The sequence below is a fragment of the Pollicipes pollicipes genome, unplaced genomic scaffold, assembly GCF_011947565.3.
Source record: "Pollicipes pollicipes isolate AB1234 unplaced genomic scaffold, Ppol_2.1 Scaffold_7262;HRSCAF=8765_pilon_pilon_pilon, whole genome shotgun sequence".
NCBI lineage: Eukaryota > Metazoa > Arthropoda > Thecostraca > Pollicipedomorpha > Pollicipedidae > Pollicipes > Pollicipes pollicipes.
In genome coordinates this window covers 15,188,265-15,205,385 of record NW_023597055.1, presented here as the reverse complement: position 1 = coordinate 15,205,385, position 17,121 = coordinate 15,188,265, and the positions used below count along the sequence as shown (strand labels likewise).

At 56.8% G+C, this 17,121-nt stretch overlaps 3 protein-coding genes across 4 annotated transcripts in view; all 3 read right to left on the bottom strand.

Annotated features, from left to right (window-relative positions):
* Positions 1-2,829: 2,829 nt before the first annotated feature.
* LOC119113874 (nucleolar protein dao-5) lies at positions 2,830-8,293 on the bottom strand. 2 transcript variants are annotated; one of them, XR_005095978.1, is made up of 5 exons: positions 8,205-8,293; positions 5,665-7,208; positions 4,579-4,751; positions 3,460-3,644; positions 2,830-2,967 (listed from the first exon to the last, which is right to left on the bottom strand). XR_005095978.1 is itself a non-coding variant. In XM_037238107.1 (3 exons), the coding sequence occupies exons 2-3, from the start codon at positions 7,142-7,144 to the stop codon at positions 4,588-4,590; spliced, it is 1,644 nt and encodes a 547-aa protein (XP_037094002.1). In that variant the 5' UTR covers positions 7,145-7,208; positions 8,205-8,293; the 3' UTR covers positions 4,511-4,587. The 2 variants fall into 2 exon arrangements, 1 of the variants encoding a protein (XP_037094002.1); XM_037238107.1 differs by lacking the exons at positions 2,830-2,967; positions 3,460-3,644 and having other exon boundaries at positions 4,511-4,751.
* Positions 8,294-9,750: 1,457 nt separating this feature from the next.
* On the bottom strand, positions 9,751-12,281 carry LOC119113484 (mucin-5AC). Its single transcript, XM_037237790.1, has 3 exons — positions 12,273-12,281; positions 11,546-11,800; positions 9,751-10,817 (listed from the first exon to the last, which is right to left on the bottom strand). Exons 1-3 carry the CDS (start codon positions 12,279-12,281, stop codon positions 10,020-10,022), a joined length of 1,062 nt encoding a protein of 353 aa, XP_037093685.1. The 3' UTR covers positions 9,751-10,019.
* Positions 12,282-12,962: 681 nt separating this feature from the next.
* The window catches only part of RhoGDI (rho GDP-dissociation inhibitor), a 17,824-nt gene continuing 13,665 nt past the window's right edge, over positions 12,963-17,121 (bottom strand). Inside the window, exons 5-7 of the mRNA XM_037237789.1 lie at positions 15,885-16,152; positions 15,067-15,153; positions 12,963-13,805 (exon numbers count right to left, since the gene is read on the bottom strand). Coding sequence (XP_037093684.1) covers positions 13,699-13,805; positions 15,067-15,153; positions 15,885-16,152 — 462 coding nt within the window. The 3' untranslated portion in view covers positions 12,963-13,698. The remainder of the gene's footprint in view (positions 13,806-15,066; positions 15,154-15,884; positions 16,153-17,121) is intronic.

Here is a 17,121-nt window from a genome sequence, read left to right as displayed (position 1 = left end):
CTCGCGGCTAGAGGCCGCGACAAACTCCTGGGGAGAACAGACGCCGTGGGGATGGGGGATAAAGCGGCGAAGGTGAAAGAGGGTAAAAACAAGGCCAATAGCTTGGCTAGATTAAACCTCTTTCGGCCGGCAGCGGACATTTCAGGGCCATGGATTACGACGGATTCAGGACGATTAATATAGGTATTCATATGAAGGACCTGGATCACAAGACGTCAAACTGTGAAAAATCCTCCACCCGGGCAGGTAGGTCATTGAGTTAATCCGAACTCCTTGCACGAAGCAGTGCCATGTGACCCCGCCTCCCCGCACCTTGATTTGCCCGGCCCAAGACTGCGCTCCAAGGTTCGGACCAGTGTCTGTGCGCGCCGTCTAAAGTACCGCATTCCAGTTGCACTTACTATTACGCTGCACATACTAATAATTGGGCTAGAAAGATACATCTGCATATGCACACCTTGTACGAATCGCTGGGCCGCCATGTGCTCACTGCCGTGAATCTCTGGCTGCAACAGTCTCACTTTTCGTCTTGCCTGATGCATCATACTGACAGCTTCACAAGGTCTTCAACAATGGGTCAAATTCCATTGCAAAACTTCTCCATGCGAGGTTTTGTCCTGACGGTACTTTTGCCAATACGAGTATTTACTGTCTCTTTTACAGAATACGAACATATGCCCGCAAAGCTTTGCGCACGAACTGGCACGTACGTACTCGTGGTGGTGGTGATTTGGTGTTTTAGGGCACGTCGGCATCCGGGCCATTTTGTGTCCACTCGATGACGGTTGTCTATATCTGCAATGTCGCGCTACAGGTGTGTTGTGGACTAGTAACAGGTGGCATCACCGGTGCGCTTGCACTGAGGGTTGGGAAACGGTAATGTCAAAGTCATCGTGTGCTAAAAATGAGACCATATCTCCGGTTTCACAGCATGGGTCTTGACCGATTGGCCGATGAAGGTGAAAACTGGTGGAAAACACCGTCGCCTGTCCGCTTCAAGGCGCCGGTATGGGGCAAGGACGTGTTCCACAGATAGCCCGCCCCCGTATCTGTGACACCGTGGCACATCCTGCCGCTCCAAATAGACGAGTGCGCTGCATGCGTATGACCCAACCGAAGCCCACACAGGGCGACTGCCCAGAAGCGGCTTCTGCGGTGAGATTCCCAAGTGCCAAGTTGGGGCTTGGTTTCCCCGAAAGCGTGGAGATGGTCGAGCATGTCCTGCCATGTGTCGTGGACACATTTGTCACCGACTTCAGATCTCGCATGGGTGTATGCACTGGCAGCGGCCTCCTCTCATAGGCCGCAGCTTTCGCTGCTGTCTCCGCTTTGCTATTTACCAACATCCTTACGTGACTGGGGATCCAAACAAATGTGATGCGGCTTAGGTGTTGCCGAGCCATTCCAATTCCTCGCAGCTCGAGCACGTCGGAGAGCAGTGGTCGCGCGACATCGAAGTTGCGTCAAATAACAAGCAAGTCAGTTAAAATGACTATATCCCTTTCTAGGCGACGACTATCGTACTGAAGAGTTGCTAAAATGGCGAGCAGTTCTGAGGAAAAACTTACTATGATGCGGGAGGCCCAGACTGTAATCACCCTAAGGTGTAATCTGGTACTAAGGTGTAATCACCCTAAACGAGCACGCAACCAGTCCCCGTCGAGCCTTTGGACCCATCAGCAAATTTTTAATGGGTTTTTGTATTGTGAGATCCGTTCCAAGGAATAAATGAGCAACTCTGGCGGGGAATAAATACTTCAGCTAGTTATGGAGCTTAAATGGCGAGCCATATGCATCGGTTACTTGCGCCAGTGCCACCTTCATGATGCTGGCAAAGTTCCAAGTCACAACTTAGCCTTGGACATCGTCATGGGCTGGGTCCCAGAGTGTGCGGGGCAACGTCATCCAACGTGACATCTGCCTCACCCAGCCAGCCCCGCGCACACAGACACATCGGCCGTACTGACGTAGCTCCCACCCCCTCCCCCCGCCCCGCCCAAGAAAGAACGGATTAACGCCTGAGAGAAAATGGGCTCGAAGGCTGGGTCATCCGGAGATTGTGAAGCCTTTGTGACGTAATTCAAAGTAAGCGGCCTCCCAGGAGGCACAGGCGGTTCAATGACCTCCACCAGCAAGTTTCTTGATCGGATCGTACGAAAAACTCCGGTGGCCGTACGAACTCATGCATGGCGAATTGTGCCCAAAACCTGCTTCGAAGATGCAGGAGCTCTGTCGTAGACAGGGCTAGCGTAGTAGATGACCGGTCAAATTAAAGCTCTATACAAGTTCAGCAGGATGCACCTATCAGCTCCAAAGGTCATATGACACATCACTTTCATGGAGTTCATGCGCCTACGACACTTAACCTTTATCATCTTCAAGTGCTGGTGAAATGTGGGCCGACGGCCAAAGATCAGACCCAATAGTTACAGGCATACTTCGGCCACGCGGCCTTAAATGTGCCTTACATGTATGTACCTCACGTACATTCGCTGACGAACAAATGCGGACGTACTATTTGCATGTGTACGTTTCCCACCCATACTTTTTATCCCCAAACCGAAAAAATCAGCTCCAACTGCCTGACAGTGAGTTGTGTGATGGATATGCCCTAGATAAAAGCTACGTACAACTAACTCTTAGTGGATATTACCGTCCTGGCAAGGTTGCGAGAATGTCTGACCGCGTGTAGTCCACGAACTCATAAAAAGGAGAGTCCAGACCATGGAAACTGGCCCGAGATATGTCCCGTGCCACACCACATGTGTCCCATATCCCATCCCACATGTTTGAGATGAAGGGACGAGGCCCACAGCAACGCACCAAGCGGGGGCGACCTGGACTCGGGGGAGGAGAGGTCGCCATCGGGCCGCTGGTACAGCGGGTACGAGCGGCCCCGCGGCGTCTCACTGTCGGAACTCAGCCGATCCACCAGCTCCGCGAGCAGCACGCCGTTGTCACTGACATCTGCCGGCAGCGATGCGAAGCCACATATCGGCGCCCGCCGCAAGCAACGCAACCAAAACGATGACTTGAGCTTACCGAGATGCGGCAGAGAGAAGGATGGTGTGAAAAAGGCTAATCTGAGCAGTGTCAGCCGTGGACAGCGCATGACCAGTCAGGCAGCCAAAGCAACAGACACGACAAACCATGACCCATCATGCATGCACATTTCAAAGCAGAAAACGCAATGCAATCTGGGTCTCGCATCAATGAACACATTGCAGAGCGGTTCATGCGTTCTGATAATCGACTTTCGGTTACATCAGGGCTGCTGGAGGCCGTCGTCGAATGTGATCCATGTCAACTGCTTGCAACATCAACGACCAGCAAATCTCCACGCCAATCGTGATCTCCCGCGCCTGAACCACACCTCATCGCTCTTGTTCCACAGCGTGAGCTCAGGCACGGACACAGCCAACAAGAGACAGCGGCATCGGCCGCCTCGGCCGCGCTCACCACCATCGCCGGGCGAGATCTCTGGCACCGAGTACAGCGGGTATGACGTCACTCCGCGCCGGTCCACGGGGAAGGCGGGCGGCGCGGCGCCTGGCAGCGGCGCCTCGCTGGCGCGCCGGGCGTACTCCTCCGGGCTGCGGAACCCCATCTGCTCCGGCCGACGGTCGGTCTCCTCCGGCGGAAGCCTGCCGATCGGGTCAGGGCGGGTCAGGTCAGGTCAGCTCGGGTCCGGCCGAGGGTTGTTTCCTCCGGAGCAGGTCTACCGGTCGGGTCGGGTCGGGTCGGGTCAGGTCAGGTCAGGTCAGGTCAGGTCAGGTCAGGTCAGGTCAGGTCAGGTCCGGCCGACGGTCGGTCTCCTCCGGCGGAGGCCTACCAGTCAGGTCAGGTCAGGTCAGGACAAGTCAGATCAGTTCAAGTCGGTCAGGCTCGACAGCCAGGTCAGGTCAGGACAAGTCAGATCAGTTCAAGTCAGTCAGGCTCAACAGCCAGGTCAGGTCAGGACAAGTCAGATCAGTTTAATTCAGTCAGGCTCGACAGCCAGGTCAGGTCACGACTAGTCAGATCAGTTCAGGTCGGTCAGGCTCGACAGCCAGGTCATGTCAGGTCAGGTCAGGTCAGGTCAGGTTACGTCACGTCAGCTTGGGTGGATGAGTCAAGTCAGTCAGTTGCCATCAGGTCTCATCAGGTTGGATGACCAGGCTAGACCTGTCCAGGTGCCAACGTCCAAGCTTGGTCGAGGGGTCAGGCCGAGTGAGGTCAAACTAATTAGGACTGATTAGACCGCATCAGAATGTGTTGGACTTGATCAAACGCCCCCCCCCCCCCCCACACACACACACTGGACAGGAAATACTGTTATAAATTGCATTCACTGTCGATATCCGGATAGGGGGGGGGGGGGGGCATGGTCAGGAGCCTACTGTCCGGTGACAAACGGGAAACGGGACCGGGTAACATGACCAGCCAGGCGACAGGCCACAGCCCGGCAACAGAGCTCGTCAGGTCCAGCCCCGAGCGCCGACTGCGGCCCCAGACCCGGCCGACACGTCACACGACAGAGCGACAGGACGCGCGCGTGACGGCCGTCACGCCGGCGGGCCGCTGGTGACGAGCCGGCACCTGTCCTGTTCACGCTCCAGCTCGGTCAGCTGCTGCTGCCAGTAGAGCTGGTCCTGCGGCCCGGGCGGCCCAGTGGCCCTGAACTCCAGCTGGACTCGGAGGCGGCGGCGGCGGCCGGCGTATCTCGCTGGCGCTGCGGTCCAGCGACGTGGACGGCGTCGCTGCCAGGCCGTCTGAAGGCAGCAGGGCAGGTCGAGTAAAGAACCGTCCAGTCAAGTCAGGAGTCAAATCCAGAACTGTCCGGCTAAGTCCAGACTCAAATCCAGACCTGTCTGGTCAAGTCAATAATTAAGTCCAGAACTGCCTGAGCAGGTCAACAGTCAAATCGAGAACTGTCCAGTTAAGTCAACAGTCAGATCCAGAACTGTCTGGTCAAGTCAACAGTCAAATCCAGGACTGTCTGGTCAAGTCAACAACCAGATCCAGAACTGCCCGGTCGTCAAGAGCCGAGTCAAGAACTGCCCGATCAGGTCAAGAGTCAAGTCTATCAGCACAGACCTGCACAGCTGTTAAACCTATAGGGTACAGAAAATGTTCTGTCAAGGACGTATCTGACGGCACAGGCTAACAATTTCCAGCACATTCAGCAGCTCCCAGCCGCCTGCTGATAGACGTGATCTGGCACATTGCATATGAAATGTTGCACGAGTCAAGACAAGGCGCGAAGCCCACACCCCAGATGGCCGTTTTTACAAATTTGATCCGAACCCTTCGAATGGACGGATTTTCGGGATCGGAGCCGACGCTAGGCAGTGCTTGCTGTGTGAGCCTTGACCCCTACCATCCGATCGCCTCATTCCAGGCAACGGCAGAATTCAGTGGCGAAACCTTAACGTGCCACAATGCTCGGCACGGTCCGTCTTGCCCTCTGACATCAACTGACCTTTAGCGCGACCGCAGCCACCGGCCGCAGACCAGACCTGTCAGGGACAAGTAGTGAGCGCCTAAAGCGACTCGAACCCACCCCGCCACGGGTGGGTGCATCGGAAGGCAGCCGCCCTAACCAACTGAGCCACCGGGGCGGGCACCGCCTTCCACGTGATGATGCGCCACGCCCAGTAGGAGCCAGCACGACACGCCTCTCACCAGGGTTGAGCAGGCCGTACTTAGAATCCTGCGGCTGTAGCGGCTCCAGCGCCACGGCCCCCGCACCGGCCTCAGATGTCACGCTGGGGCCGGGGTCTGACTTCACAGCTTCTGCGGCTGTCTCCGGAGCCGCGGCTGCTGCGCCTCCTACCGGCTCGGACTTCACAGCAAGTGGACCTTGCCCAGACTGCACAGTCAGGGGCTCAGGCTTCATGGGAGCTGGACCTTCTCCTGATGTAGCTGTGGTCATGCTTTCAGAAGGCTCTGACTTCACAGCAACTGCACCCTCTCCTGACTTAGCAGTACTTATACTATCAGTAGGCTCTGTCTTCACAGCAACTGCAACTTCTCCCGACTTAGCAGTGGTTACACCTTCCTTTGACTTCACGGCAGCCGCACTTGCCTCTGAGTTCACATTGGCAGTCCCTGACTTCACAACAGATTGCACAGGTTCTGACTTTGCAGCAGCTACAATTGTCTCTACCTGAGTAGCAGCATTTGCAGCAGGTTCTGACTTGATAGTAACTGGCCCTTCCCCTGATGGCAGAGGAACTGCACTTGTTTGTGACCTCCTGGCAGCTGCACTTGTCTGTGGCTTCACAGCATCTGCACTTGTCTGTGACTTCACAGTTGCTGCACTTGTCTGCGATTTCACAGCATCTGCACTTGTCTGTGACTTCACACTGCCTACACTTGTCTGTGACTTCACACCACCTGCACTTGTCTGTGACTTCACAGCATCTGCACTTGTCTGTGGCTTTACAGCATCTGCACTTGTCTGTGACTTCACAGTGGCTGCACTTGTCTTTGACCTCACAGCATCTGCACTTGTCTGTGACTTCACACCACCTGCACCTGTCTGTGACTTCACAGCATCTGTACCTGTCTGTGGCTTTACAGCATCTGCACTTGCCTGTGACTTCACACCACCTGCACTTGTCTTTGACATCACAGCATCTGTACTTGTTTTCGACTTCACAGCACTTGCACTTGTCTGTGACTTCGTACTGGCCGCACTTGTCTGCGACTTTACAGAGGCTGCACTTGCTTGCGACTTCACAGCAGCCACCCCCGCCTGCGACGGCGCCGTTTCCTGCTGGGACCCGGCCTCCGCGGCGGCGTCGGCCCCTGACGGGGCGGCAGGTACGTCGGCAGTGGAACCGGAATCGCTAGTCGCCCCATCTGGCGGCGGCGCTGCCGGATCGGCGGCGGTCTCCGCGGGTGTGGGCACGTCTGCTGACCCGACCTCCGCCGAGTCGCTGCCTGTAGCTATGCCTGCAGCATCTGCATGCTCATCTGAGATGGGTGGCTGCTCATCTACTGGAACATCAGCAGTGTTGGTTTGGTCTGTGCCCTGGTCTTCCACTGTGCCTGCAGCATCAGCAGGTGACTGCCTGCCATCACCAGAAGCTGGAGAGCCACTGGCAGCAGCTGGACTGGACCCCTCTGCAGGATCTTTGGCATCATCTGGAGATGACATTGGTTTGATCCTTGGTCTGCTCTTGCTCTTGTACTAGTCAGAACATTAATCTGGGAACTGCCAGCTGAAAACACATCATGATGTTATTTTCTGCAATGTGCATTGCACTGATACAGTCATGCACAACCAGATTGCATTACTCTCTGCAGTATATATCACTTAGAATTAATGTCCAACTCATGTGACACAATTATTTTTCCCAGCACTCTCTTTATATAGTAGGAATGCTTAACTTAAAACAGGTAATGGAATCCCAATTAAAAGTATCCAGAAGGTTCAACACCTAACACATGCAGGATGCCAAGGTATTGATATCATATGATTGTCCCAGTTGCCTGAGACAGCAAAATTAGGCTCCAAGGATTCAAGCCCCCTTTGATCCCTACAAGCTGTTGGCAACACCCCTGGTGGCACTGATTCATGGTAGCCTTGTAGTATAGGAAAAGCATTGACACTATATTTAATGCACATGAATGATTGATATTATCTGTTTGCATAAATTATGTGTGGTAAAACATAGATTTTATCACCACTTCAAGCTGGTAATAAATTCTATAACACAGGCAAAATTTCAGTTAAGTTTGCCATGGGACACACAAGGCTTGAGCACAGGCATGGGAACTTTAAATTTCAGGGAACGGGAAAGTCCTAGACTTCCTACCATGCCACTCAACATCAAGCGTGTGGAGCACAACATGACAAATTGGATGCAGTTAAACAGCTGCTGACATTAACCACAGGCATAGGGCTCAGGGTCGCATTTAGCAAGTAACAACACAGGCATAGAGAGGGGAGAAGTGGACAGTTGCTGCTCAGAATGGGGTAATTCTGAAAAAATTACCATCCTACCCCAACCTATTCCTACCCAATACAGATAATGATGAACATTAAACATAACATTCAAAGGTAGACCAACAATATCTTCCTCCAATGCACTGACGACCAGCACGGACGAGGAACTGAAACCAACAGAACGATGTTTGCCTGACCGATGAGCTTTTGATCGCTTGTGATAACTTATCTTTGAAGCTATATTAGCCGTAGAAAATGCAAAACGTACCTTCCCATCCTACTTCACCGTCCCACTGCCCAAATGCAGCCAGGGCCCACTTCACCCTCCATAGCCCCAGTGCCTCCTGCCAGCCGTATTAAACGCCGCGCTGCCTCGGCGTTTGTTTACATCGCAAATATGCGGCAAGGATAACATAATTAAAGTTCAGATGATAACTTTGCCTGTCGCTATGAGACCTTTGATGACGTCAAATAAATAAAACCGAGATTTTGACCATTGGCGATATCAGGTTTGTCAACTTTGATTTGACAGGTAAACGAAAAGATTCCATCTGATATTTATCAAACTGACGAGCTGTGTTGCATGGATACTTTCCCTTAACTTAAGGATTTTGTGGCACATGGTCCCATGCAACTATGAATAATGATTATAACCACAACTCCATTGATGCCAGCATTCACAAGCATACAACCATCGAAGCTCCAGCAGCCCCTATCATCGTCGGCAGTACGGATCCCACGTACGTGACCTCAAGACCCCGGAAGTGCGGTGTACCCCTCGATATGCTAGCATGGGCGGTGAAATGGGAGGCTTGAAGTTGAACGATATGCTCACGGCAGTGCACGGGAAGCAAAATGACTGGAATTATCTATTTCGTCAATCATCTGCGTGGTGGAAGAATCCCAATTAAAAGTTCGCTGGGGGCGGGTAAACCTGGATTTTAATTTGTTTATTTCCATGCAACACCATCTAGGGGTCTTTCAGGGCTGGGTCGGGCATTGTGACTCTCGCATCCCCCCGCCCCCAATTCATAACCCATTGGATATCAACACTTTGATTAGCAGATCCCGGGTCCCTCGGTCCCAGGACAAGCTAAACTCCAAGCAAAACCAGAAGACGGCTATCAAGTATACGCCAGTGCCAGTGGCGGATCCGGAGCGGGTCCATGAGGCTATGCCCCCCTTGGACTGCGGGGGCACCAAAATATCGGGGTGAAGGGGCACACAAATTTTCATTTCGGGTCCACATGACGTATACTTTAAAGACGCACCAAAGTTCAGGTACTCTTCAAACGGACCCAGTTGTTCAAGTTCAACATAAAAATTGACCTCTTGAAATAAAGTGGACAATTCCGGGGAACCACTGCAACGGACGATATTGTATCGCTTAAAAAACGCGAATCAGAATGTGGAATAGCCGAAATCCGGGGACTTCTTTGAGAGAGGGGGGAGGAATTCATCTAGTTCCAGGGACATCACAACGAGGCACGAACGGCCCCTCCCATGATGAAATCCTGGATCCGCCCCTGCTCAGCGCACATACTTGAAGCACAGTAAGTGACATTTTTATGTTGTCACGGCTGAGGTCCGCGCCCTCGACTGCTCCGATGGTCCCTTCAAGCTGCCTTCAGCCTCAACAATCCTACTGGCGGTCACCCTGACCTGGACCAGTTCAACCCTCCCATTTGTTTCGAACTGCGTCAAGGCTCCTGGGTATCCCCATGTAGGTACATTAGATGGCCCTATGACTCCAGATGTGCGCACATCGCTCACATGAAGCAGCCTCATTGAAGAGAGTGTGTTATAAAGAAGAATTCATGCTTCCGTTTATTTGTTGCTCTGCACAAGTCGCGTTCACCACGTGGTACACCGATGCCATCATGGAGTGGTTTTAAGTCGATTGATATCATTTGCTCTTCAAATGTCGAGTGTGACATGATGCATAAAGAGATTTTCAAAAGCCTGCTAGGTGGTCCGTGACAACCATTCTCATAAGACAGCTCGCATGCAACGCGAGTGCATCTAAACACACTAAGAAGCGTCACCTAACGCGCACTTGCAGCAAGTCAACAACGGCGCTGGCTCAGAACTGGCAGCGTTCGTAGCGGCCGCGTTCGCAACAGAGCTTCGGCTGGAACTCGCCAGAGTGGTGCGGCGCGTGATCGCACACGGCGTGGAACACGCCGGCGGTGAGGCCACGCGTCTCGTCGTGGCCGAGGCTGGCGCAGGCCGCGTCGCCCAGCTTCTGGCCGTCGACGAGCGCCGACCAGGAGCCCTGCGCCATTAGCACGTCGGTGGACACCTTGCACTCCTCGCGACAGAGGCGCTCGCCGTCGGCGTCGCAGCTGAACGATAGCATCGGCGGCAGGGTGACCAGCACGTTCAGGCCTCCGTCTTGGTGTGTGCCGAGCGAGCAGAAGCAGCGATGGTGAGAGTCTGGGGTGGTAGACCGGCTCGGTTCCTGGGAGGTGGTGCTGGGTGCTGGTGTTGTGGTGGGTGCTGGTGTTGTGGTGCTGGGTGCTGATGTTGTGCTGGGTGCCGGTGTCGTGGTACTGGGTGCTGGTGTCGTGGTGCTGGGCACCGGTGTCGTGGTGCTGGGTACCGGTGTCGTCGTGCTGGGTACTGGTGTCGTGGTGCTGGGCACCGGTGTCGTGGTGCTGGGTGCCGGTGTTGTGGTGCTGGGTGCTGGTGTCGTGGTGCTGGGTGCCGGCGTTGTGGTGCTGGGTAAGGGCGTGGAGGGTGCCGTGGAGGTCGGCTGGCTGGTGGTGGTGCTGCTGGCGCCGCCACACGGGTGATCTAGACCCGCTGGCCCGTGTACGACGATGTCGTCGATGGCGACCTGGTCCAGCGGGTCTGTCCGCCTCCCTCCGAAGATCGAGAGCTGGGAAGGGGGCACGGCTGCTGTAACTGCTGACACTGCTCGCCGAATGCTGCCCGCCCCGCAACCAAACCAGCAGTTAACCATGCAACCGATGTCAAGAACACAGTCAAGGCGGCAAAAAATAAGACAGAGAAAGATGCATTGCCATGGACGCCATTTTACTTTCAAGTGATGCATTCTCTTTTCACGCATCGACTGAGATTTTCAGTCATCGGTATTCAGTGCATGCATAGCAAAAGTTGTAGGGCAAATTGGGAGATGAATTGCATTTGTAACTCCCCAGCACTTGGTTTTGTGAAGTTTCGCGTGTAATAACGACCAGTCCAAGGCTAAGAAACAAGGACGTATATGGAAAACGCTTGTGAAAATACTCCTTTCGGCAAAAAGAGAAACTCTCGTCGTTCTTCCAATTGCCTTCCCCAAACAGTAAGTTCCATTGCATACATTGCGATGCAACAGACGTCTCGTCAAATGGCTTTGGAACTAGCAGCCCTAGCTTCTACCTACTACCGGAACACCGTACGTTGCAGAAAGGACGCTCCCTGCAGAGAACAGCATGACACTGGCTCATCCAAACTGCACAGACCACAAAGCAGACAGCGCCACCACGCCCCATCACGAGCACCGACCCCCCCCCCCCCCCTCCCCCCGCCCGAGCAGCATTCCTCCGCTCCCGCCGGTTCTCGCCGGCGCCAGCGCGCCGCCGCCGCCGCCGCCCCTCGCCTTACCCGCGCGGTGCCGTTCACGAATGGGATCTGGGCCGTTGCCACCCGCCACTGGTCGTTGGTCGCCGTGCCCTGGCCCTTGAGGTCGAGGAAGGCGTGCGGCTGCTCGGTCGAGTCCACCACCAGGCGCACGTCCAGCGAGTTGGCCCCCTCCACCCGGGAGCGGATCCAGTAGCGCAGGCGGAGGGTGCTGCCGGCCGGGTAGTGCAGCGCCGCGCTGGACACGAGCCGCGAGCTGAGGTAGGCGCCGCCGGCCGGCTGCGCCGTCACGTACGCCAGCCAGCGGCCGGACGGCTCGGCCGGCAGGTCGGGCACCTCGCGCCGCAGGTCAGCGTGCGAGCGCGCCCGCCAGAGGGCCGACTCGTCGCCCGTGTTGTCGGCCCAGAAGGTGCCCAGCCCGCCCGACTCGAAGTCCTCGCAGTGGTCGGCCGAGGCGGCCGCGAGGACGGCGAGCAGCGCGGCGAGGCGAGGCAGACGCAGCATGGTCGGCGAGAAGCGCGAGGAACGGGCCGGGCCGGGACGCGACCGTCGAGGCTCCGAACAGAGCGTCGAGTGCGAGGGCTCGGCGCACGCACTATGTGCTCGGAGCTCACGGTCAAAGATCCTGCTGAGATGGAGGGCAGCCTCGATAGCCTATCATCAGTGAGTGCTGCATATCGAAACACTTGAGGTTTTGCCCCAATGTACCGAAATATTTCGCGTTCGGTGGTCCGTGTGGAGAAAAACGCACTTGATTCATCGAGCTATAAAAAAGCAGGTGCGGCCACTTAATGTTGATGACGGTGTCGCTGTGTACACAACTCTTCATAAAATTATTTCGTTGATATTTTGACGCATGACAACAGCTATACCGTGCGGTTTGTTTCGTCCAGCTCGATTCCAGAACAAGCAAATGTTTTGTAATACGGTAATGTTGATGACGGCGTGCCTGTGTGCACAACGCTTCAGAACATCAGGCCGTTGATATTTTGACGCATGACAACATGGGCGACCCCACCTCATTTACATCACTGCGCTTGTGCAACGTCCCGCTACCATAAACGTGCATCTGCATGCATATGCGTCATGCATCGCTTGGATAAGAAACGGATGAATCACTGTGATGCAACATCGGGTGCCATCTTATGCACTGACTCCCGCAATCGGTACCCTTCCCTCTTACCAACGTAACGATGACCTCCGAGCGAAAATTTCCAGTTTATTCAAAGATATCAAATCGTTCACACCGATTACAAGGACGCGTCGCGTCGGGCCGGCCGGGCAGCGACGGGCGGTCCGTCTAGTGCCTCCCGCGTCCCCCCGCCCGCCCGCCGCCGCCGCCGCCGCCGCGCGGGCGGAAGCGGCGCGATCTGCGGTCGGCGGGTGGCGGCGGCGGCGGCGGCGGCGGCGTCCGCGCCGGCCCGACGCTTCGGCGGGGACGCGCACACGCACGCGGCAGCAGAGGCGAGTCCAGCGGCCCGCCAGCGGCGGCGGGAGCGGGCCGGCGGCGCGGCCGAGGCGCTCGGGGCGGACACGCACTCTTCTGCTCCGCTCGGCTGACGCACCAGTCGGCAGATTCGACGGCAAAAAACAGTACAAAAGCGGAGCTGGCAGCGTGCCAAAGAACAGCCGGCGTGAAGAGTAAATGTCGACTCGCAGTACGATCATTACGGACAGGGGCGGCGATAACGCAGCTGGCATGCCGCCGCAACAGACACACGACGGCACAATAAAGAGAAGCAATATCATATTCGTTTGGGCACGCACACATCTAGGTACGCAAAACATAGATTATAGAGTGATATGAAATTATCTTGGTTGCAAGTTCACGTAAAAATAACTGCTGAACAGCAAGAAGCCAGAATACAACGCGGGCAATCAAGGATTATCACAAATCGCACATTTCCTCACCGAAAAGGACCGGCCAAGTGCACGAGACCGCTCAGCAATCACCGTTCGGAATACCACAATCACGGCGCTCTAAAATACAGCGCGGCAGCAGCGCCGACCGGGCGCCTGGCAACCCATCTGGCAACTGACGCAAGCGAATCGCTACGCATCCCATCAAAACGGATGGCCATCGGGCGGGCAGCAGTTACTCCGCCGCGCGCCGACTAAAATAAGCAGACGGCGCGGCCGTCGGCGCAGCCTCCACTCCCTCGCGGTCGCCGGCCACTCTACCACTCCTTCTTGATCTCGAAGCTCCACTCCCATTTGAGGTACTCGTTCTTGTCGTCGTCGCAGAACACGGACTTGACGTTGTAGGTGCCGCGGGCGAGCATGCCTGCCGACGGAGCGGCGCCCAGCTCAGCACGCGGCGCCGGGCTGGTGGGGCGCTGGCCTTGCACGCGGGGGATGGCTTATCCCTGCGCGGAACAGCCCACGCACTCGGGGTGGGGGGTGGGGGTGGGGGGGGGGGGAGCTAGGCCATCAACATACGAGCCACGAGCTGGTGTCAAACGCAACTGGCGCAGGGAAGCGACGTAAATGTGTAATGGGGAAAAATGAGCACCTGAGCATTTACAAACACCGGAGGCAAGACGGCAGGCATATTGGGCAGGCCAGCTGGCCGATATCAGGCCGTTGTCATCACGCAACGACGTGAGAGGTCGGCTGGTGCACTTTTCTCACAGGAACTCAGCTTTGGGACCGCAGTCACTCAGTAGCCGTGACAGCGGAATAAATAATCCCATGCTGGGGGGGCTTTGGGGTGCACCGACTACGTTGGTCATACGGCAATAACTAATCCCATACAACAACCCATTGCATAAGGCGTGTGAGGCAACATTGGCGGGAGAGGAGAATGCATACAAGCGTGCAATGGAACGGATGAGCCCAACGGCGGCCTCACGGGGCACTAAACGCCTCACGTGGTGCATTCCAATACCGGGTAGCAGCCAATCACCATCCAACACAAACACGTCCGCCGCCGCCGCCGCCGCCGGCGACGACGAGCGCGCGGCCCGTGCTCTGCCGCCGCGCGGGACACACCTCTGCGCGCGCCGCCGCCGTGCAGGCCAGCCGGTGCAGGCCGGCCGGCGCGGGCCCGGCCCGGCCACCCGTCGGCTCGCGGGGCGGCGTCGATAAGGACGGAGACGGAAGCGGGTCCGGACAGGAGCGACGGGGACTCGCGTGTCACGCCGCCTGGCTGCGAGACAGGGCCGCCGGCCGGATAAGGCAGGGAGCGGCACCTCATGCCACCATCGGCCCGGTCCGGGCGCGACGACGACGACGACGACGGCGGAGACGGCGACGGCACGGAGACGGAGCGGCGGGCACGGACACAGGGCGTGAGGACGAGAGCGTGAGGCGTCGGGGCGCGAGCACGACGAGGGGTGGTGTGCACAGGCAGACCGGTACGAGGATGCAAGGCACGCGCAGAATGATTAACGCACGCGAGATGCAACTCGGCGCGTCCGTGCATGATGCGGTGACGGACGCCGTGGTAGCGCGCACCGTCAGTGACCGTGAGGACGTTCGCCGCCCGCTGAGCGACGCCCGGCCTGCCCCGCTGGCGACCGTGCAGACCCGGTGAGCCCACTTACCGGACGGGGCGTCCTCCATGGGGGTGAGGTGGGTGTGCACGTCCTGCCGAGGGCCGTAGCTCCCCAGCATCTGGTTCATCTTGTCCACTGGCGACGCAGGAGGGCGCGGTTTCACACAGCAGCAGCGAGCGCACGACGGAAAGGTCCGCTGTGCGGGGAGACGGCGCAGCGCAACGGTGGCCGACAGCATTTAGAGCAGCATGGTCCCGTGACTTGGATTACATCAGCACCTGCCTATTACAGCAGTGCACTAGCCCAGTCCAGGTGGCCCACATCCCTCAACGCAGCTCGAAAGTCTTCACCCCGGATCACTGTCTAACACCGCAGTTCCTGTGCCATGCTGCGGTGCAACAGACCGTCAATGCCGTGCAGGATAGCGTGCAGGACCGCCGATGGTCCGTACACAGCTGAACTGACATAACACAGACGGACAAAACCGGGCAGAGTTCTCTTGGAACCGATCCGACCGTGGAGGCTCACGACAACAGATCGGAAGCAAGACGGACGGATCACAAGACTGACAGCGCGCCGCGCGATCAACAAACGCTGCAGCCGCCGCCGCTCAGCCACAGACGAAAGCTGGCGGCTGAAACATCGGGCCAATCATAAAAACAGCAAGTAAACCTCTGGCCCAGTGTTTTGCTAAGGCACCGTAAGCCTGCCGCGGCAACATAATACCTCACGCGAGGGCAACACCCTACGCACGGCCTGCCCAGCTGAGCCCCCTCTCCCCCCCCCCCCCCCCTCCAAACGCCGTCGCCCGGCCGGGTTCGTCCGGGCCGGGCGTCTTCTCTCGCCCCGACGCGGCGTCCACTGACCTTGGATGCCCTTGCGGTAGGTCTTCTGCGTGTAGCGCAGACCGGTGACGATATCTCGCTGCACGTGGAACTCGATCCGTAACCGGTACTGAATGCCCTCCTTGATGGTCACCGTCTGGCGGCGAGACAGGTGCGCTGAACGTCGCGGATATGGCGCACGTAAATTGATCGCCGACTTCCGTCGCCCGGGGCGTGTTATTGCCGAATGGTAAGCACCTTCGGCTGCCACGTGCGACGTCGGGGTTCGAAGCCCGTTGCACCATGGTTCCTGAGTGTCAATAACGCCTCTAACAGTCGCTGGCTCTCCATAACAGGGTGCGGGACGGTGCGTGTCGCGTTGCATTTTTTACAGATTTTCACGGCCGTCTTTCGACGACAATACTATGACTTCGGCCGAACACAGTGATGTTTCGATAATGCTTCGGCAGCGTTTTGGTCAACGCGACGCTCAGCTGGCGTAATTCTAGAAACACACCGTGGTTGGCGCTGTGGCGGCGGGGTGCATGCGATTCCAAGCTGCTGAGGGCAGGCATGGTTGGCGGCCATGCCGCATCCGAGACGAAACGACTACGCAACTATACACGCGAGTATTGCAATCAATATCAAACGAATACGTATCCTGCTGTCTGCAAACCGGACGATCATTAAACCAGACGATCACTACACCAGGCGATCACTACGCCGGACGACCATTACATCAGACGACCACTAAACCAGCGAACGAACAGCTGCGATCGATCCACACCGAAGAGCCACATCAGCGGTGCGACTCTGGTCGCACTTTGGACTCCGACTCGCAGCTGATTCCGATCGATTCGACGCGCCGCACCGCGTGAGTCAGACACCACAGTCGATACCCTCCGGCCAATCATGACCCTCGCTTCCCCCCCCCCCCCAACCCCTCCCTCCCGTCAGGCAACTGTGAGGATTAATGCCCCTCTGCTGCCGCCTCGATTAGCTGTGCTCTGACCAGACATTCTGCAGCGGCGTTCTGGTTTGTTGTTTCTGCTGCTCTGACCAGCTTCTCGTTAGCTGTGTGCTGACAGCTGATCTAGTGGAGTATCTGGCCTTGTGACTCCTCTTCCACACCGACTCCTTGAGCTGTGACCTGCTGTGCCCTGGCCCCTCCCCCCTCTCTGCCATGCACCTGTCTGCTACCCCCCTCCCTCCCTCCCCCCGTGATTTTCTGGTCCCCATACCACCTGCCATCCCGTTCCCTGCTGGGTTCTGACCTGCT

Coding starts and splice junctions, on each gene's coding strand:
- LOC119113874 (XM_037238107.1), bottom strand. CDS start 7,144: ATGTCATCTCCAGATGATGCCAAAGATCCTGCAGAGGGGTCCAGTCCA. Junction 4,752..5,664: donor GTACGGCCTGCTCAACCCTG/GTGAGAGGCGTG, acceptor TGCTGCCTTCAG/ACGGCCTGGCAGCGACGCCG.
- LOC119113484 (XM_037237790.1), bottom strand. Junction 10,818..11,545: donor TCGTGAACGGCACCGCGCGG/GTAAGGCGAGGG, acceptor CCCCCTTCCCAG/CTCTCGATCTTCGGAGGGAG.